At 42.8% G+C, this 24,845-nt stretch overlaps 1 protein-coding gene across 2 annotated transcripts in view; it reads left to right on the forward strand.

Annotated features, from left to right (window-relative positions):
* The first annotated feature begins 1,197 nt into the window (after positions 1 to 1,197).
* The window catches only part of dglucy (D-glutamate cyclase), a 29,431-nt gene continuing 5,783 nt past the window's right edge, over positions 1,198 to 24,845 (forward strand). The window contains exons 1-13 of one of the 2 annotated variants that reach the window (XM_083924308.1): positions 1,198 to 1,263; positions 4,367 to 4,449; positions 7,276 to 7,429; positions 7,748 to 7,834; positions 9,053 to 9,206; positions 9,529 to 9,679; positions 9,774 to 9,896; positions 9,981 to 10,223; positions 14,955 to 15,072; positions 17,290 to 17,432; positions 17,524 to 17,623; positions 18,348 to 18,496; positions 18,953 to 19,072. In XM_083924308.1, the coding sequence (XP_083780434.1) occupies positions 4,374 to 4,449; positions 7,276 to 7,429; positions 7,748 to 7,834; positions 9,053 to 9,206; positions 9,529 to 9,679; positions 9,774 to 9,896; positions 9,981 to 10,223; positions 14,955 to 15,072; positions 17,290 to 17,432; positions 17,524 to 17,623; positions 18,348 to 18,496; positions 18,953 to 19,072 (1,618 nt within the window). In that variant the 5' untranslated portion in view covers positions 1,198 to 1,263; positions 4,367 to 4,373. Of the gene's footprint in view, positions 1,264 to 2,894; positions 2,930 to 4,366; positions 4,450 to 7,275; positions 7,430 to 7,747; positions 7,835 to 9,052; positions 9,207 to 9,528; positions 9,680 to 9,773; positions 9,897 to 9,980; positions 10,224 to 14,954; positions 15,073 to 17,289; positions 17,433 to 17,523; positions 17,624 to 18,347; positions 18,497 to 18,952; positions 19,073 to 24,845 lie in introns of those variants that run through there. The other variant, XM_083924309.1, reaches the window with a different exon arrangement.

The raw sequence follows: 24,845 nt of genomic DNA on the forward strand, positions 1-24,845 counted from the left end.
ACGTGTGCTTAAATGACCTCTAGCAGCAAAAACGTGTGTTAAAGTGTCCTCTAGGAGCCAAAACATGTGCTAAAGTGTCCTCTAGGAGCCAAAACGTGTGCTAAAGTGCCCTCTAGGAGCCAAAACGTGTGCTAAAGTGTCCTCTAGGAGCCAAGACCTGTGCTAAAGTGCCCTCTAGGAGCCAAAACATGTGCTAATGTGCCCTCTAGGAGCCAAAACGTGTGCTAAAGTGTCCTCTAGGAGCCAAGACCTGTGCTAAAGTGCCCTCTTGGAGCCAAAACATGTGCTAATGTGCCCTCTAGGAGCCAAAACATGTGCTAAAGTGTCCTCTAGGAGCCAAGACCTGTGCTAAAGTGCCCTCTTGGAGCCAAAACATGTGCTAATGTGCCCTCTAGGAGCCAAAACATGTGCTAAAGTGTCTTCTAGGAGCCAAAATGTGTGCTAAAGTGCCCTCTAGGAGCCCAAACGTGTGCTAAATTGCCCTCTAGGAGCCAAAACATGTGCTAAAGTGCCCTCTAGGACACCTCAACACCAGAACCTGCAGCGCCCGCTCCAGCAGCCTGATGATGTTCAACGTTCCTCAAACCAACAGTGTGTTTGGTGAAAGTGCTTTTTAATATTTAGCTCCTTTATCTTTAAAATAAACTCCAGGATCGTTTCATCAGCAGGATTAAGGACTTTCTGTTCTGTCTCTGAGCACTGATCTGCTGTTTTATCTTTAATGCTGTTTTATTTTGTAGATTTCTCTTGTTTTAGTTGTGTGTTATTTTGGTTTTAATGTGAAACTTGTGTGTTTATGCTGCTGTCTCGGTCTGGACTCCATGGAAAAGAGACTTTAAACCTTATGGGAATAATCCTGGTTCAATAAAAGGGAATACAAACAGATATTTTTGTATGTAACCCTCCCAGGGAGGTGAGGCTTTTCCGGTTTGAACCACTTGAAGAATAAATGAAAAGCTCTTAAATTGTTAACATTACTAGAACTATTTAAATGTATCTGTATTAGCCTTGTTTAATGTAGGTTGTTTATTTATGCAGCTTATATTTGAGCTTTAGTTCAGTCGTTCTTGTTTAACATGAGATTTAATATAAAAAGACATAAAAATGTACCTTTCTGTTTGTTTACTGTCGCGTTCTCAATGACAGGAATAAGAGGCTTTTATTGTGAAGGCTGAGCGGAAGTGTCGCGCTTCCGCCGCTCTGTTGTGATACTTTGATCTTGTGATGAAGCGCGTGCACGGATGAAGAAAAGCACTTTGTAACGTGAGTCCTACACGTGCCACGTGTCATAACAACACGCGCGGTGACTTTGTTCATAAAGGCTGTTTTTAATGAACGGTGTTGTTCGATGTTAGCTAACTTCCGGTGACGTCATGACTCTATAAGTTAATGTAATGACTTCTGAGTCCACACCTGCTCCAATGGGTGTGCTAAAGTGTCCTCTAGGAGCATAAACGTGTGCTAAAGTGTCCTCTAGGAGCCTAAACGTGTGCTAAAGTGTTCTCTAGGAGCATAAACGTGTGCTAAAGTGTCCTCTAGGAGCCTAAACGTGTGCTAAAGTGTCCTCTAGGAGCATAAACGTGTGCTAAAGTGTCCTCTAGGAGCATAAACGTGTGCTAAAGTGTCCTCTAGGAGCCTAAACGTGTGCTAAAGTGTCCTCTAGGAGCCTAAACGTGTGCTAAAGTGTTCTCTAGGAGCCTGAACGTGGGCTAAAGTGTCCTCTAGGAGCATAAACGTGTGCTAAAGTGTCCTCTAGGAGTAGAAAAGTGTGCTAAAGTGTCCTCTAGGAGCCTAAACGTGTGCTAAAGTGTCCTCTAGGAGTAGAAACGTGTGCTAAAGTGTCCTCTAGGAGCCTAAACGTGTGCTAAAGTGTTCTCTAGGAGCCTGAACGTGGGCTAAAGTGTCCTCTAGGAGCATAAACGTGTGCTAAAGTGTCCTCTAGGAGTAGAAACGTGTGCTAAAGTGCCCTCTAGGAGCCTGAACGTGTGCTAAAGTGTAGGAGCATAAACGTGGGCTAAAGTGTCCTCTAGGAGCATAAACGTGTGCTTAAGTGCCCTCTTGGAGCCAAAACATGTGCTAATGTGCCCTCTAGGAGCCAAAACGTGTGCTAAAGTGCCCTCTAGGAGCCAAAACATGTGCTAAAGTGCCCTCTAGGAGCTAAAACATGTGCTAAAGTGCCCTCTAGGACACCTCAACACCAGAACCTGCAGCGCCCGCTCCAGCAGCCTGATGATGTTCAACGTTCCTCAAACCAACACTGTGTTTGGTGAAAGTGCTTTTTAATATTTAGCTCCTTTATCTTTCAAAATAAACTCCAGGATCGTTTCATCAGCAGGATTAAGGACTTTCTGTTCTGTCTCTGAGCACTGATCTGCTGTTTTATCTTTAATGCTGTTTTATTTTGTAGATTTCTCATGTTTAGTTGTGTGTTATTTTGGTTTTAATGTGAAACTTGTGTGTTTATGCTGCTGTCTCGGTCTGGACTCCATGGAAAAGAGACTTTAAACCTTATGGGAATAATCCTGGTTCAATAAAAGGGAATACAAACAGATATTTTTGTATGTAACCCTCCCAGGGAGGTGAGGCTCTTCCGGTTTGAACCACTTGAAGAATAAATTAAAAGCTCTTAAATTGTTAACATTACTAGAACTATTTAAATGTATCTGTATTAGCCTTGTTTAATGTAGGTTGTTTATTTATGCAGCTTATATTTGAGCTTTAGTTCAGTCGTTCTTGTTTAACATGAGATTTAATATAAAAAGACATAAAAATGTACCTTTCTGTTTGTTTACTGTCGCGTTCTCAATGACAGGAATAAGAGGCTTTTATTGTGAAGGCTGAGCGGAAGTGTCGCGCTTCCGCCGCTCTGTTGTGATACTTTGATCTTGTGATGAAGCGCGTGCACGGATGAAGAAGAGCACTTTGTAACGTGAGTCCTACACGAGCCACGTGTCATAACAACACGCGCGGTGACTTTGTTCATAAAGGCTGTTTTTAATGAACGGTGTTGTTCGATGTTAGCTAACTTCCGGTGACGTCATGGCTCTATAAGTTAATGTAATGACTTCTGAGTCCACACCTGCTCCAATGGGTTTCCTAAAGTGTCCTCTAGGAGCATAAACGTGTCCTAAAGTGTCCTCTAGGAGCCTAAACGTGGGCTAAAGTGTCCTCTAGGAGCATAAACGTGGGCTAAAGTGTCCTCTAGGAGCATAAACGTGGGCTAAAGTGTCCTCTAGGAGCCTAAATGTGTGCTAAAGTGTCCTCTAGGAGCCAAAACGTGTGTTAAAGTGTCCTCTAGGAGCATAAACGTGTCCTAAAGTGTCCTCTAGGAGCCTAAACGTGGGCTAAAGTGTCCTCTAGGAGCATAAACGTGTGTTAAAGTGTCCTCTAGGAGCCTAAACGTGTGCTAAAGTGTCCTCTAGGAGCCAAAACGTGTGTTAAAGTGTCCTCTAGGAGCATAAACGTGTGCTAAAGTGTCCTCTAGGAGTAGAAACGTGTGCTAAAGTGTCCTCTAGGAGCCAAAACATGTGTTAAAGTGTCCTCTCGGAGCTAAAACGTGTGCTAAAGTGTCCTCTAGGAGCCAAAATGTGTGCTAAAGAGCCAAAACATGTGCTAAAGTGTCCTCTAGGAGCATAAACGTGTGCTAAAGTGTCCTCTAGGAGCATAAACGTGTGCTAAAGTGTCCTCTAAGAGCCAAAACCTGTGCTTAAGTGTCCTCTAGGAGCATAAACGTGTGCTAAAGTGTCCTCTAGGAGCCAAAACATGTGTTAAAGTGTCCTCTAGGAGCTAAAACGTGTGCTAAAGTGTCCTCTAGGAGCCAAAACATGTGCTAAAGTGCCCTCTAGTAGCCAAAACGTGTGCTAAAGTGTCCTCTAGTAGCCAAAACGTGTGCTAAAGTGTCCTCTAGGAGCCAAAACATGTGTTAAAGTGCCCTCTAGGAGCCTTAACGTATGCTAAAGTGTCCTCTAGGAGCCAAAACATGTGCTAAAGTGCCCTCTAGGAGCCTTAACATGTGCTAAAGTGTCCTCTAGGAGCCAAAACATGTGCTAAAGTGCCCTCTAGTAGCCAAATCATGTGCTAAAGTGTCCTCTAGGAGCCAAAACATGTGCTAAAGTGTCCTCTAGGAGCTAAAACGTGTGCTAAAGTGCCCTCTAGGAGCCAAAACATGTGCTAAAGTGTCCTCTAGTAGCCAAATCATGTGCTAAAGTGCCCTCTAGTAGCCAAATCATGTGCTAAAGTGTCCTCTAGGAGCTAAAATGTGTGCTAAAGTGTCCTCTAGGAGCCAACACATGTGCTAAAGTGTTTTTTTCAGCTGTTATTTTGAAAAGCTCCTGGTTCTGTTTCCTGTCTTCGTGCTGATGTTCAGGTGAAACATGCTGACGGCTGCCAGAGCGTCCGGACGTGTCCTCAGGTGTCTCAGGAGCAGCTCCCACTCTGCTCAGGACTCAGGTAAAACACAAACACTCATGTTAACGTTTGCATGTGTTCTGTTATTATCAACATAAGCACACACACACACACACACACACACACACACACACACACACACACACACACACACACACACACACTGGGGCTGTGTCTGCATGGGGTTTCTGTGGATCTGTGTCAGTAAGCTGATAATGTTTCCCCACTAAACATGACGTAATGGATTTTATACCTCGCCGGTTCGAGTCCCTGTGTGGACCTTGAGTGGAGTGTGGACTGGTGGCTGCAGAGGTGCCAGTCCAGACGGACACAACCGGGTCGGGGAACTTTATTTTGAAGTTTCCCAGCAGCTGTGTTCATAAAACTCTTACTAGAAATAAAAAATTATACAATTCAAGTAATGAAACATCAGTAGCTGGCCTCTCTAATGGCGCCCTCCCACTGTGCCTCCGTCCCGTGCCCCGTGCTTTAGGGTCCTTGTCCCCCCCTCCAGGCCCGTTTGTACTCACACTACCTGGGCCTCGGAGAATGCTTCTTGCTGCCTATACGTCATCACGCCGTAACACGTCACACGCATTGATGACGTCATGGCGATGCGTGGCTTTGTTTCCAGATCTTTCCGTAGACCTCGGAGTTTTTGTGCGTCTTGTCGACTGTTTTTGAATCTTTTCATCGACCAAATCTGCAGTAAACACTCCACCTCCGCATCACACCAACGTGAACCTTTCACCGCCACTGTTTGAAATGTCCGCGCATGGTCCCTCCTTCTTTGTTCTACGTCCCAACAGGCGCACAGGAAATGACCTCAGAACCGCCGTAGGCCTCGTGCTCGTACACGTGCGCACGCTCGTGCTCGTACACGTGCAAACGTGCTTTACTAAAGCCCACCTCTCCCAAACGGGCCGTGGACGGCAAGCGTGCCGCACCTAGACGTGGTACGGTTGCACTCACACTGGTCAAAGGAACCAGACTTTACCTGTAAAACGTGTTTGGGCACGGTACGGATGCACAGTGGGAGTGCGCCCTGACAGCGTCAACACAAGTTCCCCCTCATTCTCTGCACATGAAGCCTTTCTTCTGTCTCTTTAACAGCGTTTCCTCTCCGTCTCCCTTCACCCTGAACCACCAAGTTGATTATTCTCGGTCGTCTTCATTTGAACATTAACTCGAGTGACAGTAAACCAGTCTGAGCAGCGTCGTGCTGAAGCCACATGGACTTTAAGAGCTTTAAAACCTGCCGACACTGCGGTTTGGACTCACCGCGTCGCTCTTTAGTCCAGAGGAAGAACCCGAGAGTCTGAGCAGGAGCCACTTTGTCAGCAGTTGTAGTCGTGGGATCGAACCCAAGTGTGTGTTCTGCGATGGAGCAGTTAAATAGTCTGAGTCCGGCTGAGTTGAGGCTGTTGATCCGGTGGGAGGACCCCAGAATAACCATCACCACAGGGTTAGCCGACGGTAAGAAGCTGATGTGGCGTGTGTGACCGTGAACCATGAAGCAGGACCAGCCGCGGTGCAGGACCAGCCGCCGTGCGTTCACACCGCAGGACTCAGCGCACAGCTCTGATTCATGTTCACAGGACGTCTTTAAACGTGTCCCGTCATGGTCGTTCTGTTCCTGGCTCCCGCTCCTGGCTCACCTTTTTATTATTATCCACTTTTGCAAAACAGAAACACGTCAAAGTCTGATTTGTGTTCGATTCCGTCGCTCGTTTAAAAAACGTCCTGATTCTGTTTTTTCTCTTTAAAAGATCAAATTATCGAGTTTCTGCAAATCAAAGTTCAACAGCTGCACGTCTGAAGAGTTCCTTTGATTCATCCTGCAAGAGGACATTTAAATGTTTTACTCTGTTATTATTATTATACAGGTTACACACACACACACACACACACACAAACACACACACACACACACACACACACACACACATGCACAGGACCTATAAACATGCACTTAATGGAGAGATGTCAGAGCGAGGGGGCTGCCAGTGGATCGGCGCCCCGAGCAGTTGGGGGTTCAGTGCCTTGCTCAACAGGAGATGAACTGGCACCTCTCCAGCCACCAGTCCACGCTCCACTCATGGTCCACACAGGGACTCGAACCGGCGAGGTAAAACATTCCCCTTCTTTTCAGAGCACGTGTCATGTTTGAGTGTAGAAACATTCTCAGCTTACTGACACAGATCCTCCTCGCTCTGGACAGAACTCTATTCAGTGCATTACATTAAAAATACCTTATTGTGTCACATAAAACAATTTCTAAGGCAACATGTGAACTAAAACCAAACTCGATAGATGTATAGGGAGGTAGAGGCTCCTCTATTTTGTCCGCAAGGGCATTTACGGTGGGCATTTAAGTGTCACGACCCTCCGGTTCCCAGCCGTGTCACCCATGGACTGAGCTAGTGCCGCCCCCAAAACCCTTGTCTTGTCGACTGTTTTTGAATCTTTTCATCGACCAAATCTGCAGTAAACACTCCACCTCCGCATCACACCAACGTGAACCTTTCACCGCCATTGTTTGAAATGTCCGCTCATGGTCCCTCCTTCTTTTTTCTAAGTCCCAACAGGCGCACAGGAAATGACCTCAGAACCGCCGTAGGCCTCGTGCTCGTACACGTGCAAACGTGCTTTACTAAAGCCCACCTCTCCCAAACGGGCCGTGGACGGCAAGCGTGCCGCTCCTAGACGTGGTACGGTTGCACTCACACTGGTCAAAGGAACCAGACTTTAGCCGTGAAACGTGCTGGGGCGCGGTACGGAGGCACAGTGGGAGTGCGCCCTGAGAGAAAAACATCTTTTGTGTACTAACTCATGCTGGAGTCGTGTTCTCTGTTTGTTCTGCTTCAGGACACCAGCAGGCAAACGTCGTCGTCCTGCCCGATCAGCTGGCCAATGACTTTGAAGCGTTCTGTCACAGGAACCCCGCCCCCCTGCCGCTCCTCTACCGCAGCCGAGCCGGAGAGACTTCCTGTCCGCCTCTCGCCAGACACGCTGACATAAGGTCATACACACACACACACACACACACACACACACACACACACACACACACACACACACACACACACACATGTTTGGTAAAGATGAATAAACAATCAAATGTGAAACACAGACATCTCCAGACACCGCGCCGTGTTGCTAAAAGGGTCAAACGGGCTTTTGAAATGTCCACACCCATGATAATAACTTTATTTATTCATTTATTACCTTATTTAAAACGTCTTTTTCATGTTAGACCTGACCGAGACAGGCAGCAGCAGAGTCACAAACAGGAAACACAGACGAAATAAAGCGTGTTTGTATGTTTCTGTGTGTTCAGGACGGATATTTCTCAGTACTGTGTCTATGAAGAGGGTTCACTGGTGACAACAGTCTCCAGTCTGCAGAGTTACAGCGCTCAGACCAGGTATGTGACCACGGACGGACAGACAGACAGACACACAGACACACAGACAGACAGACAGACAGACGGACAGACAGACAGACACACAGACAGACACACACACAGACACACAGACACACAGACAGACAGACACACAGACAGACACACAGACGCACAGACAGACAGACACACGGACAGACACACACACAGACAGACAGACAGACACACAGACAGACAGACACACTGACAGACAGACTGACTGACAGACAGACAGACACACAGAGACAGACACACAGACACAAAGACAGACAGACACACAGACACACACAGAGACAGACAGACAGACACACTGACAGACAGACACACAGACAGACAGACACACAGACACACACAGACAGACACACACACAGACACACAGACAGACAGACAGACAGACGCTGTGCACACAGGGAACTGACCGGGGTGTTAAATGAGGATAACTCAGTGGAAATATAAATATATGTGTTCATAGTAATTTTAATAGTTAAATACTAAACTAACAGCTCTAATCACGACCTCAGAAGCCAACAGCTTCCTGTCTGAAGGCAGATACACTTCCTGGTGTTTGTGGTGACATCCAGGACATGACGTCCTCTCCCAGGTGCTGGTTTTAGTTCATGGTGCGTCTCTGTAAACAGATATCTGAGCATGAACGCAGATAAATAACAGCCCGTGCGTGGGCTCCATAATCCTGTCTGGACCGCCCACCAAGGCCCTGAGCAGACTGTAGTATGTTCAGAACTCAGCTGCCGGGGTTTGAACCCACACAAAGCCCTGGCAGCACATCACTCCCATCCTCCAACAGCTCCTCTTGCTGCTCGTCAGGCCACACATCGCCTACAAGATCCTCCTGCTCACCTACAAACCTCTCCATGGACCCTCACCACAACACCTCACAGATCTCCTCCACCCCTACACTCAGACACGCTCCCTGCGCTCCTCTGGCCACCAGTACTGCTGAAAATAACAGCAAACCTCTGCAGCAGCATGAGAAGACAACGTCACATGTATAATGTTTTATTTCCTTCAGTCAAAGCATTATAGATGCATTATAACTCACTATTCCCCCACAATGCACTGTGGCTGCGCTCTTCATAGAAAGTGTAACCCAACAGGTCTTTGGGGACCTGAGTCATATCGGACAGACCCCTTTCATGACTTGACTTTGATCTCAGCAGCCTCACTTTGGATCTGTGCTCCCAGGATCGCATCAGAGCAGCAGGCTGCACATCAGGGCTCCTGGGCCGACATGGTGTGTTTCTACCTGGGCTGCAGTTTCGGGTTCGAGGGCCAACTGAAGAAAGCCGGAGTCCCCGTCAGAAACCTGGAGCAGGGCACAAATGTCGGCATGTACAAGGTACGGTTCAAATATCTACAAAGGTGCAAATGCAGCAAACTAATGCAGGTAACAGGGACAGGACCCACATGTAGATGAGGTGGTTCACTGTGATGGTGTCGGATTGGGGAACGTTTCGGGGGAGGGAGTTACTTCAGTCTGCAGTTATTTAATTAAAAACACCTGGAAATTGATTAATCACAGTCATCAGAGTAGTTGCTGATTGTTTGACACGTGCCCCTCGTGCATGTGTGTGTGTGTGTGTGTGTGTGCGTGCGTGTGTGTGTGTGTGTGCGTGTGTGTGCGTGCGTGCGTGTGCGTGTGTGTGTGTGTGTGCGTGCAGACTGCAGTTCCCTGTATTCCTGCAGGAGTGTTCAGCTGCCCTCTGGTGGTCACTATGCGTCCTGTCCCAGCTGGTTTGCTGGACGCAGCAGTGGAAGTTACTCACCTTAACCCACTAGCACATGGAGCTCCTGTGCACATAGGAGACCCAGGTACACACACACACACACACACACACACACACACGTTTTACACAGTATAATAACCTTAATTTAAAGTACATCCCGTGGCGTTATCTGTGTGCAGCTCTCCTGGGCATACAGGACCTGTCCAGACCTGACTATGGGGGGCGAGTAGAGCTGCAGCCTGGGGATGTCCCAGTGTTCTGGGCCTGCGGAGTGACCGCCATAGAAGCAATACTCAGCAGCAGTGAGCAATACGATCGGCTAACGCTGTGTTCACTCCATAACGCTTGTGTAGTTTCTAAGAACTCGATGTCCGTTCTCTCTCCAGAGCCTTCTGTGGCATTCAGTCACTCCCCAGGCTGCATGTTCCTGACGGACATCCCCGACTCCTCTCCTTCTTCCCCCGTGCCTCCTCCCTCTGAGAGCGTGGACTCTCCATCCGCAGATCACAGCCTTGAACTGGTTCCTCTCTGCTTTCTGGTATCTCACAATCCCTTGTTGTACAGTCTGGCGTCTCAGAGGGCCGTGGCAAAGATCAGAGAGCTGGAGACGGTGATCGGAGAAGACCCAGGTAAACACGTGCACAGACACACAACGTCATTCATACGCTGCAGTCCCCTGCAAAGGGTTGAAGCTGCTACAACTAATGAATGCCAAAACTACCACAAAAAGACTCAAAACCACCACAAAAAGATACAAAACCACCACAAAAAGATACAAAACCACCACAAAAAGATGCAAAACCACCACAAAAAGACTCAAAACCACCACAAAAAGACTCAAAACCACAACAAAAAGACTCAAAACCATCACAAAAAGATACAAAACCACCACAAAAAGACTCAAAACCACCACAAAAAGATACAAAACCACCACAAAAAGATACAAAACCACTACAAAAAGACTCAAAACCACCACAAAAAGACTCAAAACCACCACAAAAAGACTCAAAACCACCACAAAAAGACACAAAACCACCACAAAAAGACACAAAACCACCACAAAAAGACTCAAAACCACAACAAAAAGACTCAAAACCTCCACAAAAAGACTCAAAACCACCACAAAAAGACTCAAAACCACAACAAAAAGACTCAAAACCATCACAAAAAGATACAAAACCACCACAAAAAGACTCAAAACCACCACAAAAAGATACAAAACCACCACAAAAAGACTCAAAACCACCACAAAAAGACTCAAAACCACAACAAAAAGACTCAAAACCACCACAAAAAGACACAAAACCACCACAAAAAGACACAAAACCACCACAAAAAGACTCAAAACCACCACAAAAAGACTCAAAACCTCCACAAAAAGATACAAAACCACCACAAAAAGACACAAAACCACCACAAAAAGACACAAAACCACCACAAAAAGACACAAAACCACCACAAAAAGACTCAAAACCACCACAAAAAGACTCAAAACCACCTCAAAGACTCAGAACCACCACAAAAAGACTCAAAACCACCACAAAAAGACTCAAAACCACCACAAAAAGACTCAAAACCACCACAAAAAGACTCAAAACCACCACAAAAAGACACAAAACCACCACAAAAAGACACAAAACCACCACAAAAAGACTCAAAACCACAACAAAAAGACTCAAAACCTCCACAAAAAGACTCAAAACCACCACAAAAAGACTCAAAACCACAACAAAAAGACTCAAAACCATCACAAAAAGATACAAAACCACCACAAAAAGACTCAAAACCACCACAAAAAGATACAAAACCACCACAAAAAGACTCAAAACCACCACAAAAAGACTCAAAACCACAACAAAAAGACTCAAAACCACCACAAAAAGACACAAAACCACCACAAAAAGATACAAAACCACCACAAAAAGACACAAAACCACCACAAAAAGATACAAAACCACCACAAAAAGACTCAAAACCACCACAAAAAGACTCAAAACCACCACAAAAAGACTCAAAACCACCACAAAAAGACTCAAAACCACCACAAAAAGACTCAAAACCACCTCAAAGACTCAGAACCACCACAAAAAGACTCAAAACCACCACAAAAAGATACAAAACACCACAAAAAGACTCAAAACCACCACAAAAAGATACAAAACCACCACAAAAAGACACAAAACCACCACAAAAAGACACAAAACCACCACAAAAAGACACAAAACCACAACAAAAAGACTCAAAACCATCACAAAAAGATACAAAACCACCACAAAAAGACTCAAAACCACCACAAAAAGATACAAAACCACCACAAAAAGACTCAAAACCACCACAAAAAGACTCAAAACCACCACAAAAAGACTCAAAACCACCACAAAAAGACACAAAACCACCACAAAAAGACACAAAACCACCACAAAAAGACTCAAAACCACAACAAAAAGACTCAAAACCTCCACAAAAAGACTCAAAACCACCACAAAAAGACTCAAAACCACAACAAAAAGACTCAAAACCATCACAAAAAGATACAAAACCACCACAAAAAGACTCAAAACCACCACAAAAAGATACAAAACCACCACAAAAAGACTCAAAACCACCACAAAAAGACTCAAAACCACCACAAAAAGACTCAAAACCACCACAAAAAGACTCAAAACCACCACAAAAAGATACAAAATCACCACAAAAAGACTCAAAACCACCACAAAAAGATACAAAACCACCACAAAAAGACACAAAACCACCACAAAAAGACACAAAACCACCACAAAAAGACTCAAAACCACCACAAAAAGACTCAAAACCACCACAAAAAGACTCAAAACCACCTCAAAGACTCAGAACCACCACAAAAAGATACAAAACCACCACAAAAAGACACAAAACCACCACAAAAAGACACAAAACACCACAAAAAGACTCAAAACCACCACAAAAAGACTCAAAACCACCACAAAAAGACTCAAAACCACCTCAAAGACTCAGAACCACCACAAAAAGATACAAAACCACCACAAAAAGACACAAAACCACCACAAAAAGACACAAAACACCACAAAAAGACTCAAAACCACCACAAAAAGACTCAAAACCACCACAAAAAGACTCAAAACCACCACAAAAAGACTCAAAACCACCACAAAAAGACTCAAAACCACCACAAAAAGACACAAAACCACCACAAAAAGACACAAAACCACCACAAAAAGACACAAAACCACCACAAAGACTCAGAACCACCACAAAAAGACACAAAACCACCACAAAAAGACTCAAAACCACCACAAAAAGATACAAAACCACCACAAAAAGACACAAAACCACCACAAAAAGACACAAAACCACCACAAAAAGACTCAAAACCACCACAAAAAGATACAAAACCACCACAAAAAGACACAAAACCACCACAAAAAGACACAAAACCACCACAAAAAGACACAAAACCACCACAAAACGACTCAAAACCACCACAAAAAGATGCAAAACCACCACAAAAAGACACAAAACCACCAAAAAGACACAAAACCACCACAAAACGACTCAAAACCACCACAAAAAGATGCAAAACCACCACAAAAAGACACAAAACACCACAAAAAGACTCAAAACCACCACAAAAAGACTCAAAACCACCACAAAAAGACACAAAACCACCTCAAAGACTCAGAACCACCACAAAAAGACTCAAAACCACCACAAAAAGATACAAAACACCACAAAAAGACTCAAAACCACCACAAAAAGATACAAAACCACCACAAAAAGACACAAAACCACCACAAAAAGACACAAAACCACCACAAAAAGACACAAAACCACCACAAAAAGACTCAAAACCACCACAAAAAGACTCAAAACCACCACAAAAAGATACAAAACCACCACAAAAAGACACAAAACCACCACAAAAAGACACAAAACCACCACAAAAAGACTCAAAACCACCACAAAAAGACTCAAAACCACCACAAAAAGATACAAAACCACCACAAAAAGACTCAAAACCATCACAAAAAGACTCAAAACCACCACAAAAAGACTCAAAACCACCACAAAAAGACTCAAAACCACCACAAAAAGATACAAAACCACCACAAAAAGACTCAAAACCACCACAAAAAGACTCAAAACCACCACAAAAAGACACAAAACCACCTCAAAGACTCAGAACCACCACAAAAAGACTCAAAACCACCACAAAAAGATACAAAACACCACAAAAAGACTCAAAACCACCACAAAAAGATACAAAACCACCACAAAAAGACACAAAACCACCACAAAAAGACACAAAACCACCACAAAAAGACACAAAACCACCACAAAAAGACTCAAAACCACCACAAAAAGACTCAAAACCACCACAAAAAGATACAAAACCACCACAAAAAGACACAAAACCACCACAAAAAGACACAAAACCACCACAAAAAGACTCAAAACCACCACAAAAAGACTCAAAACCACCACAAAAAGACTCAAAACCACCACAAAAAGACTCAAAACCACCACAAAAAGACTCAAAACCACCACAAAAAGATACAAAACCACCACAAAAAGACTCAAAACCACCACAAAAAGACTCAAAACCACCACAAATAGATACAAAACCACCACAAAAAGACTCAAAACCACCACAAAAAGACTCAAAACCACCACAAAGACTCAAAACCACCACAAAAAGATACAAAACCACCACAAAAAGACACAAAACCACCACAAAAAGACTCAAAACCACCACAAAAAGACTCAAAACCACCACAAAAAGACACAAAACCACCACAAAAAGATACAAAACAACCACAAAAAGACTCAAAACCACCACAAAAAGACTCAAAACCATCACAAAAAGACTCAAAACCACCACAAAAAGATACAAAACCACCACAAAAAGACTCAAAACCACCACAAAAAGACACAAAACCACCACAAAAAGATACAAAACAACCACAAAAAGACTCAAAACCACCACAAAAAGACTCAAAACCACCACAAAAAGACTCAAAACCACCACAAAAAGATACAAAACCACCACAAAAAGACTCAAAACCACCACAAAAAGACTCAAAACCATCACAAAAAGACTCAAAACCACCACAAAAAGACTCAAAACCATCACAAAAAGACTCAAAACCACCACAAAAAGACTCAAAACCACCACAAAAAGACTCAAAACCACCACAAAAAGATACAAAACCACAACAAAAAGACTCAAAACCACCACAAAAAGATGCAAAACCACCACAAAAAGACTCAAAACCACCACAAAAAGACTCAAAATCACCACAAAAAGACTCAAAACCACCACAAAGACTCAGAACCTCCTTCTCGTCCCTTCCTCTCTCCAGGTCAACGAGGCATCAGAGCTTTGTTTGTGGCGGATGAACTTCTGCGCTCGTGTCTGGCGCTCTCGCACGCATCCTCCGTTGCCATAACAACGGGCTTTCCCACACACTACATGCACAGGTACCTGCACACACACATCCAGCACACACTCGACACGTCGTCCTCACACTCGTTTAACGGTGATTCAGTGTTTGAACAGTGTAAGGAATGAACCCACATGGTGACTCCTGTGTTCATCAAACACAGACTCTTATTTTATTCAGTGCTAAATGAACTTTACGTGCAGGGATCACGACATTTAACTCTCCGTCTAACTCATGGGTGTCAAAGTCCAGGCCCGCGGCCCAGATCAGGCCCGCAAATGAATGATCTCGGCCCCCGGGATCATATTTGATTAGTATCAGAACCGGCCCGCACGCCACAGCTGCCTGCTGGTGTTTGTCACGCACCAAAACTACATTACCCACAATGCAACGGTAGCCCACAAACTCAACGCAGCGCCGCAAGTGGGCAGATGTCAACTTTCAGCCCCCCCCCCCCCCCCGTGTCAGGTCTTGGTTCAACAGGTCATATGCATCATTTTTATATGTTTGAATAAACGTTGAACCCTCGGCTCGTAGCACATTTGTGTTTTTGGCCTCTGATGTGTTTGACTTTGACGTCCCTGATCATGGGTGTCAAAGTCAAGGCCCGCGGCCCAGATCAGGCCCATGAATGAATGATCTCGGCCCCCGGGATGATGTCTGATTAGTATCAGAACCGGCCCACACGCCACAGCCGCCTGCTGGTGTTTGTCACGCACCAAAACTACATTACCTACAATGCAACGGTAGTCCGCAAACTCAACGCAGCGCCGCAAGTGGGCAGATGTCAACGTTCAGCCCCCCCCCCCCCCCCCCCCACTGTGTTAGGACTTGGTTCAACAGGTCATATGCATGTGTTTGACTTTGACGTCCCTGCTCTAAACGATGTAAACGTTGCTGTAACGTTGTTCGTCCACATCTTTATATTGTTTTCATGTTGTGTACGTTCCTTCTTCTGTCCTCTCCTTCCAGACTTTATATCACTACATCACGATATCTGCTCATATATAAATATCATATATCATAATCACGGGTTATGTCATCCACTGAACCTGAGTCCCTTTTTGAGGTCCCTGCTCGAAAACGACACGCTCAGAATAAACAGGGTATATCTCTGTAAGTACAAGCTTCATGTGCATTAACTTGGTATTAAATTAAAGGTGACACTCGTGAGAGTCCATCAGAAGTGTGAGCAGCACCATTAATGCAGCTGTGTCAGAGTAAATGCAGAGGGAACGCAGCATAAATGGAAAAAAATAATTTCTTCCCTCGCCTTAAAAAAAAAGTCTTTTTAAATAAATATCCCTTTGAAAACGACGACACAGTCGGCAAAAAACTCACTAAAGCCATGGAGCAACATCTGGATATCACCTGTGAGAAGTTTGATGCTTTGATGGTTAGCACTGTCGCCTCACAGCGAGAAGGTTCCTGGTTTGAATCCCGGCTGGAGCCCTTCTGTGTGGAGTTTGCATGTTGTCCCCGTGTCTGCGTGGGTTTTCTCCGGGTTCTCCGGTTTCCTCCCACAGTCCAAAGACGTGCAGGTGTTGGGTTCATTGATGACTCTAAATCACCCGTAGGTGTGAATGGTTGTCTGTCTCTGTTCGTCTCTATGTGTCCTGTGATAGACTGGCGTCCTGTCCAGGGTGGACCCCGCCTCACGCCTGATGTCAGCTGGGATCGGCTCCAGAGGTTTTGTTTTTCAAATGCGCTTGTTGTTTTCTGTCATATTTGGCTGCTGGATCAGTGAAACTTGGTCGTAGAGTGATAAAAATAGTGTTTTTGGAGCGTGTGGAGACTCTGCTTTGGAGTGGATGCAGTGAAATCTTGCTGACATCAGAGCAGACACTGCGCCGGCTTGATTTGTCTGTGTCGCTCGTATTTCTGTGTTTTCGCCTCACGTTGTTCGATCGCTCGCTGTTGTAACTGTGTGTGTTGGTCACACACATGGTTTATATGAGCGTGTAGAGGAGATTCTTAGCTGTCTGTGGGTATGCAGCATGTGTGTCTGTGTGCAAGCTACATGTTGCTGCAGAGGGGGATGTTGTTATACTGCCTGGTAGCCCCCGCCGGTGGGGGCTATCTCCCCTGCATCAGGGAAGAACAGGTAAATTAGTTAATTGCATATTTTGATCATAAAACCTAAAAAAAACGGTCATTTTCAAACGATATTCGCTCCTTTTCTGCACCTTTTTAGTGAAAAACCTCAAACTACGGCTTCAAACTATCGTCTGTTATCCGTGTTTCCCCCTTTTAGCCCCCCCGATGAGACCGACGGCCCGCCTGGAGCCATCGCCATGGCAACCATGCTGCTGGCACTCGGGAAGCAGGTGACGCTGGTGGTGGACGGGAGAGCCCTGGAGATGAACCGGGCCATCGTGGATGAGGCCGTGAGGACAGGTGGGACAGGGACGCACCTTCACCTGCCGCCACACTGTCATTAGATACAAACAGCCTCCGCGTGCTCTAACACGCGTGATCCCGCCCTCAGGTGTGCTGAAGACCGCCGTCCCTACGGTCACATTTGAAGGCAGCGGCCCAGACGCTGCACTACACTTCCTGTGTCACCATGGAGACCCAAGCAAGCCCAGGTGAGCTGTCATACGAAGGATCTTTGAGCCCTTTCAGGACAAACGGACGTTCTGCATTGCTCTTAGTGCGCCCTCCCACTGTGCCTCCGTCCCGTGCCCCGTGCTTTAGGGTCCTTGTCCCCCCCTCCAGGCCCGTTTGTACTCACACTACCTGGGCCTCGGAGAATGCTTCTTGCTGCCTATACGTCATCACGCCGTAACACGTCACACGCATTGATGACGTCATGGCGATGCGTGGCTTTGTTTCCAGATCTTTCCGTAGACCTCAGAGTTTTTGTGCGTCTTGTCGACTGTTTGTGAATCTTTTCATCGACCAAATCTGCAGTAAACACTCCACCTCCGCATCACACCAACGTGAACCTTTCACCGCCATTGTTTGAAATGTCCGCGCATGGTCCCTCCTTCTTTTTTCTACGTCCCAACAGGCGCACAGGAAATGACCTCAGAACCGCCGTAGGCCTCGTGCTCGTACACGTGCGCACGCTCGTGCTCGTACACGTGCAAACGTGCTTTACTAAAGCCCACCTCTCCCAAACGGGCCGTGGACGGCAACCGTACTGCTCCTAGACGTCTAGAAAAGTCAGAATTATGAGACGGACAGCTTTTTGAGGTTTTTCCACAGTTTCTCATTCGTGCACGCCGTAAAAGCTGCTCGTCTCCTCTGTGAACGAGTGTCTCATCTTCCAGAGCGTGCACGTCATGCTTTCATCCTCTGTGACGCCAGGTACGACCACCTGGTGGCGATAGAGCGCAGTGGACGAGCCGCAGACGGGAATTACTACAACATGAGAGGGAAGAACATCAAACATCTGGTCGACCCCATCGATGACTTGTTCATTGCTGCGAAGGACGTCCCAGGAATCAGCACCACAGGTAGAACACACACTCACGCCACACTGTCGTCTGTGTATACAGCGGAGAGCCTCTGTGAGTGTGTGTGTGTGTGTGTAGGGTGTAGGGAGTGTGTGTCTGTGTGTAGGGAGTGTGTGTGTCTGTGTGTAGGGTGTAGGGAGTGTGTGTGTCTGTGTGTCTGTGTGTAGGGAGTGTGTGTGTCTGTAATCGTCGTATCTCAACACCTGCTCATCCAGTCTACCTCACGCTTGGCGGGCGGGTTCCTGGGGACCCGGTGATGCGTTTCCTGTTGATGGCGTTGTTTCTGGACGTGCATGTTTAATATTAATGATCTTTGATGATGACCCGGGTCTTCAGGGCTCTGAGGACCCGACCTGAGCCACACCCGCCCCCGTCAGCCTCAGACAGACGGGAGTCACGCTGTCCCTCTGAACGTCCCCGTCCGGCCCTCACACGACCCTCTGTCTGACCCCGCAGGGATCGGGGACGGGGGCAACGAGCTGGGGATGGGGAGTCTGAGGGAGAAGGTGAAGACTCTGATGCCCAGAGGAAGTCTCATAGCCTGTGAGGTCCCCGCGGACACCGCAGTCACCGCTGGTAAGGACCCGTCATCATTATTAATAATGTTATTAATAATCATTGTTATTAACAAATAACAACAACAAAAGTCCGAATTATGAGAGGAAAAGTCTGAATTATGAGATAAAAGTCAGAATTAAGAGAGGAAAAGTCAGAATTAAGAGAGGAAAAGTCAGAATTATGAGTGGAAAAGTCAGAATTATGAGATAAAAGTCAGAATTATGAGGGAAAAGTCAGAATTAAGAGAGAAAAGTCAGAATTATGAGTGGAAAAGTGAGAATTATGAGAGGAAAAGTCAGAATTATGAGGGAAAAGTCAGAATTAAGAGAGGAAAAGTCAGAATTATGAAAGTCAGAATTATGAAAGTCAGAATTATGAGTGGAAAAGTCAGAATTATGAGTGGAAAAGTCAGAATTATGAGAGGAAAAGTCAGAATTATGAAAGTCAGAATTATGAGTGGAAAAGTCAGAATTATGAGAAGGAAAGTCAAAATCTGAGAGGAAAAGTCAGAATTAAGAGAGGAAAAGTCAGAATTATGAGAGGAAAAGTCAGAATTAAGAGAGGAAAAGTCAATTAAGAGAGGAAAAGTCAGAATTATGAGTTGAAAAGTCAGAATTATGAGAGGAAAAGTCAGAATTATGAGAGGAAAAGTCGGAATTATGAAAGTCAGACTTATGAAAGTCGGAATTATGAAAGTCAGAATTATGAAAGTCAGACTTATGAAAGTCGGAATTATGAAAGTCAGAATTATGAAAGTCAGACTTATGAAATTCAGAATTATGAGAGGAAAAGTCAGAATTATGAGGGAAAAGTCAGAATTAAGAGAGGAAAAGTCAGAATTATGAGAGGAAAAGTCAGAATTAAGAGAGGAAAAGTCAGAATTATGAGATAAAAGTCAGAATTATGAGAGGAAAAGGTCTAAATTATGAGAGAAAAAGTCAGAATTATGAGAGGAAAAGTCAGAATTATGAGTGGAAAAGTCAGAATTATGAGAGGGAAAGGTCCAAATTATGAGAGGAAAAGTCAGAATTATGAGAGGAAAAGTCAGAATTATGAGTTGAATAGTCAGAATTATGAGAGGAAAAGTCGGAATCATGAAAGTCAGACTTATGAAAGTCAGACTTATGAAAGTCAGACTTATGAAAGTCAGAATTATGAAAGTCAGAATTATGAAAGTCAGACTTATGAAAGTCAGAATTATGAGTGGAAAAGTCAAAATTGAGTGGAAAAGTCAGAATTATGAGAAGAAAAGTCAAAATTATGAGAGGAAAAGTCAGAATTATGAGAGTAAAAGTCAGAATTAAGGGAGGAAAAGTCAAAATTATGAGTGGAAACGTCAAAATTATGAGAGGAAAAGTCAGAATTATGAGAAGAAAAGTCAAAATTATGAGTGGAAAAGTCAGAATTATGAGAGGAAAAGTCAGAATTATGAGAGGGAAAGTCAAAATCTGAGAGGAAAAGTCAGAATTAAGAGAGGAAAAGTCAGAATTATGAGAGGAAAAGTCAGAATTATGAGTTGAAAAGTCAGAATTATGAGAGGAAAAGTCAGAATTATGAGAGGAAAAATCGGAATTATGAAAGTCAGACTCATGAAAGTCGGAATTATGAAAGTCAGAATTATGAAAGTCAGACTTATGAAAGTCGGAATTATGAAAGTCAGAATTATGAAAGTCAGACTTATGAAATTCAGAATTATGAGAGGAAAAGTCAGAATTATGAGAGCAGTCAGAATTATGAGGGAAAAGTCAGAATTAAGAGAGGAAAAGTCAGAATTATGAGAGGAAAAGTCAGAATTAAGAGAGGAAAAGTCAGAATTATGAGATAAAAGTCAGAATTATGAGAGGAAAAGGTCTAAATTATGAGAGGAAAAGTCAGAATTATGAGTGGAAAAGTCAGAATTATGAGAAGGAAAGGTCCAAATTATGAGAGGAAAAGTCAGAATTATGAGAGGAAAAGTCAGAATTATGAGTTGAATAGTCAGAATTATGAGAGGAAAAGTCGGAATCATGAAAGTCAGACTTATGAAAGTCAGAATTATGAAAGTCAGAATTATGAAAGTCGGAATTATGAAAGTCAGAATTATGAAAGTCAGACTTATGAAAGTCAGAATTATGAGTGGAAAAGTCAAAATTGAGTGGAAAAGTCAGAATTATGAGAAGAAAAGTCAAAATTATGAGAGGAAAAGTCAGAATTATGAGAGTAAAAGTCAGAATTAAGGGAGGAAAAGTCAAAATTATGAGTGGAAACGTCAAAATTATGAGAGGAAAAGTCAGAATTATGAGAAGAAAAGTCAAAATTATGAGTGGAAAAGTCAGAATTATGATAGGAAAACTCAGAATTAAGAGAGGAAAAGTCAGAATTATGAGAGGGAAAGTCAAAATCTGAGAGGAAAAGTCAGAATTATGAGAAGAAAAGTCAAAATTATGAGAGGAAAAGTCAGAATTATGAGAGTAAAAGTCAGAATTAAGGGAGGAAAAGTCAAAATTATGAGTGGAAACGTCAAAATTATGAGAGGAAAAGCCAGAATTATGAGAAGAAAAGTCAAAATTATGAGTGGAAAAGTCAGAATTATGAGTGGAAAACTCAGAATTATGAGAGGAAAAGTCAGAATTGTGAAAGTCAGAATTATGAGAGGAAAAGTCAGAATTAAGAGAGGAAAAGTCAGAATTAAGAGAGGAAAAGTCAGAATTATGAGATAAAAGTCAGAATTATGAGAGGAAAAGTCAGAATTATGAGAGGAAAAGTCAGAATTATGAAAGTCAGAATTATGAAAGTCAAAATTATGAGAGGAAAAATCAGAATTAAGAGAGGAAAAGTCAGAATTAAGAGAGGAAAAGTCAGAATTATCAGAGGAAAAGTCAGAATTATGAGTTGAAAAGTCAGAATTATCAGAGGAAAAGTCGGAATTATGAAAGTCAGAATTATGAAAGTCGGAATTATGAAAGTCAGACTTATTAAAGTCAGACTTATTAAAGTCAGAATTATGAGTGGAAAAGTCAAAATTATGAGTGGAAAAGTCAGAATTATGAGAAGAAAAGTCAAAATTATGAGAGGAAAAGTCAGAATTATGAGAGTAAAAGTCAGAATTAAGGGAGGAAAAAGTCAAAATTATGAGAGGAAAAGTCAGAATTATGAGAAGAAAAGTCAAAATTATGAGAGGAAAAGTCAGAATTATGAGAAGAAAAGTCAGAATTATGAGTGGAAAAGTCAGAATTATGAGAGGAAGAATCAGAATTATGAGGAAAAGTCAGAATTATGAGAGGAAGAATCACAATTATGAACAAAAGTCAGAATTATGAGACGAAAAGTCAGAATTATGAGAGGAAAAGTCAGAATTATGAGAGAAAAGTTAAAATTATGAGAGGAAAAGTCAGAATTATGAGAGAAAAGTCAGAATTATGAGATGAAAAGCCAGAAATATGAGATGAAAAGTCAGAATTATGAGAGGAAAAGTCAGAATTATGAGAGAAAAGTAAAAATTATGAGTGGAAAAGTCAGAATTATGAGATGAAAAGTCAGAAATATGAGATGAAAAGTAAAAATTATGAGTGGAAAAGTCAGAATTATGAGAGGAAAAGTCAGAATTATTAGAGAAAAGTAAAAATTATGAGTGGAAAAGTCAGAATTATGAGAGGAAAGTCAGAATTATGAGTGGAAAAGTCAGAATTATGAGAGGAAAAGTCAGAAATATGAGATGAAAAGTAAAAATTATGAGTGGAAAAGTCAGAATTATGAGAGAAAAGTAAAAATTATGAGTGGAAAAGTCAGAATTATGAGAGGAAAGTCAGAATTATTAGTGGAAAAGTCAGAATTATGAGAGGAAAAGTCAGAATTATGAGAGAAAAGTAAAAATTATGAGTGGAAAAGTCAGAATTATGAGAGGAAAGTCAGAATTATGAGTGGAAAAGTCAGAATTATGAGAGGAAAAGTCAGAATTATGAGAGGAAAAGTCAGAATTATGAGAGGAAAAGTCAGAATTATGAGAAGAAAAGTCAGAATTAAGAGAGGAAAAGTCAGAAATATGAGAGGAAAGTCAGAATGTAGAATTTAAAAAATGAAATAATGAGATAAAAAGTCAAAATCATCTGATAGTAATTTTTTATTTTATTAACCATTCACACCACATTCACACACCCCCAAATCGAACCTCGGAGCTTGGGATCGAACCGCCGATCTCTTGAATGGAGGATGACTGACTCTCGAAGACAGTGCGGACACAGTGTTGAGAAAGATCCACAGTGGTGTAAGCGTTATCAGTACATGCTAATCTTTTAGAATATCAGTTCACACGGACGAGTGAAACCAAAAAGAGGAAATGATCAGGACACACGACCCGTCCGTCAGTGACGCATTCCTGCATCATGAGCAGACACACGAGGCGAGCTGGTTTCCAACTGTTCGAGTCCTTAACTGAGCGGAGCGTCATTGAAACAGGTGCATCATCTTGGAGTTATCCTGGTCAGGAAGGAATGAATACGTATATATTTATGTTTATCACTTAGATTTTTATTGAGTTTACACATATTTAAATACTTCGTGAGAAGTCAGCAAAGTCAGAATTATGACACAAAACGTCAAAATTAAGACAAAGTCAGAATTATGAAAGGAAATGTCAGAATTATGAGTGAAAAAGTCAGAATTATGAGAGGAAAAGTCAGAATTATGAGTGAAAAAGTCAGAATTATGAGAGGAAAAGTCAGAATTATGAGTGGAAAAGTCAGAATTATGAGAGGAAAGTCAGAATTATGAGTGGAAAAGTCAGAATTATTAGAGAAAAAGTCAGAATTATGACAAAAAAACGTCAAAATTAAGATAAAGTAAGAATTTTGAGAGGAAAAGTCAGAATTATGAGTGAAAAAGTCAGAATTATGAGTGAAAAAGTCAGAATTATGAGAGGAAAAGTCAGAATTATGAGTGGAAAAGTCAGAATTATGAGAGGAAAAGTCCGAATTATGAGAGGAAAAGTCAGAATTATGAGTGAAAAAGTCAGAATTATGAGAGGAAAAGTCAGAATTATGAGTGGAAAAGTCAGAATTATTAGAGGAAAAGTCAGAATTATGAGTGAAAAAGTCAGAATTATGAGTGAAAAAGTCAGAATTATGAGAGGAAAAGTCAGAATTATGAGTGAAAAAGTCAGAATTATGAGAGGAAAAGTCAGAATTATGAGTGGAAAAGTCAGAATTATTAGAGAAAAAGTCAGAATTATGACAAAAAAAGTCAGAATTTTGAGAGGAAAAGTCAGAATTATGAGTGAAAAAGTCAGAATTATGAGAGGAAAGTCAGAATTATGGAGGAAAAGTCAGAATTATGAGTGGAAAAGTCAGAATTATGAGAGGAAAGTCAGAATTATGAGTGGAAAAGTCAGAATTATGAGGGGAAAAGTCAGAATTATTAGAGGAAAAGTCAGAATTATGAGTGGAAAAGTCAGAATTGTGAGAGGAAAGTCAGAACTATGAGTGGAAAAGTCAGAATTATGAGTGGAAAAGTCAGAATTATGAGAGGAAAGTCAGAATTATGAGTGGAAAAGTCAGAATTATGAGTGGAAAAGTCAGAATTATGAGTGGAAAAGTCAGAATTATGAGTGGAAAAGTCGGAATTGTGAGTGAAAGTCAGAATTAGGAGAGGAAAAGTCAAAATTATGAGAGGAAAAGTCAGAATTATGAGCGGAAAAGTCAAAATTATGAGGGAAAAGTCAGAATTATGAGAGAAAAAGTCAGAATTATGAGAGGAAAAGTCAGAATTATGAGTGGAAAAGTCAGAATTATGAGTGAAAGTCTGAATTATGAGAGGA

The sequence above is a fragment of the Echiichthys vipera genome (assembly GCF_963691815.1).
Source record: "Echiichthys vipera genome assembly, chromosome: 12".
NCBI lineage: Eukaryota > Metazoa > Chordata > Actinopteri > Perciformes > Trachinidae > Echiichthys > Echiichthys vipera.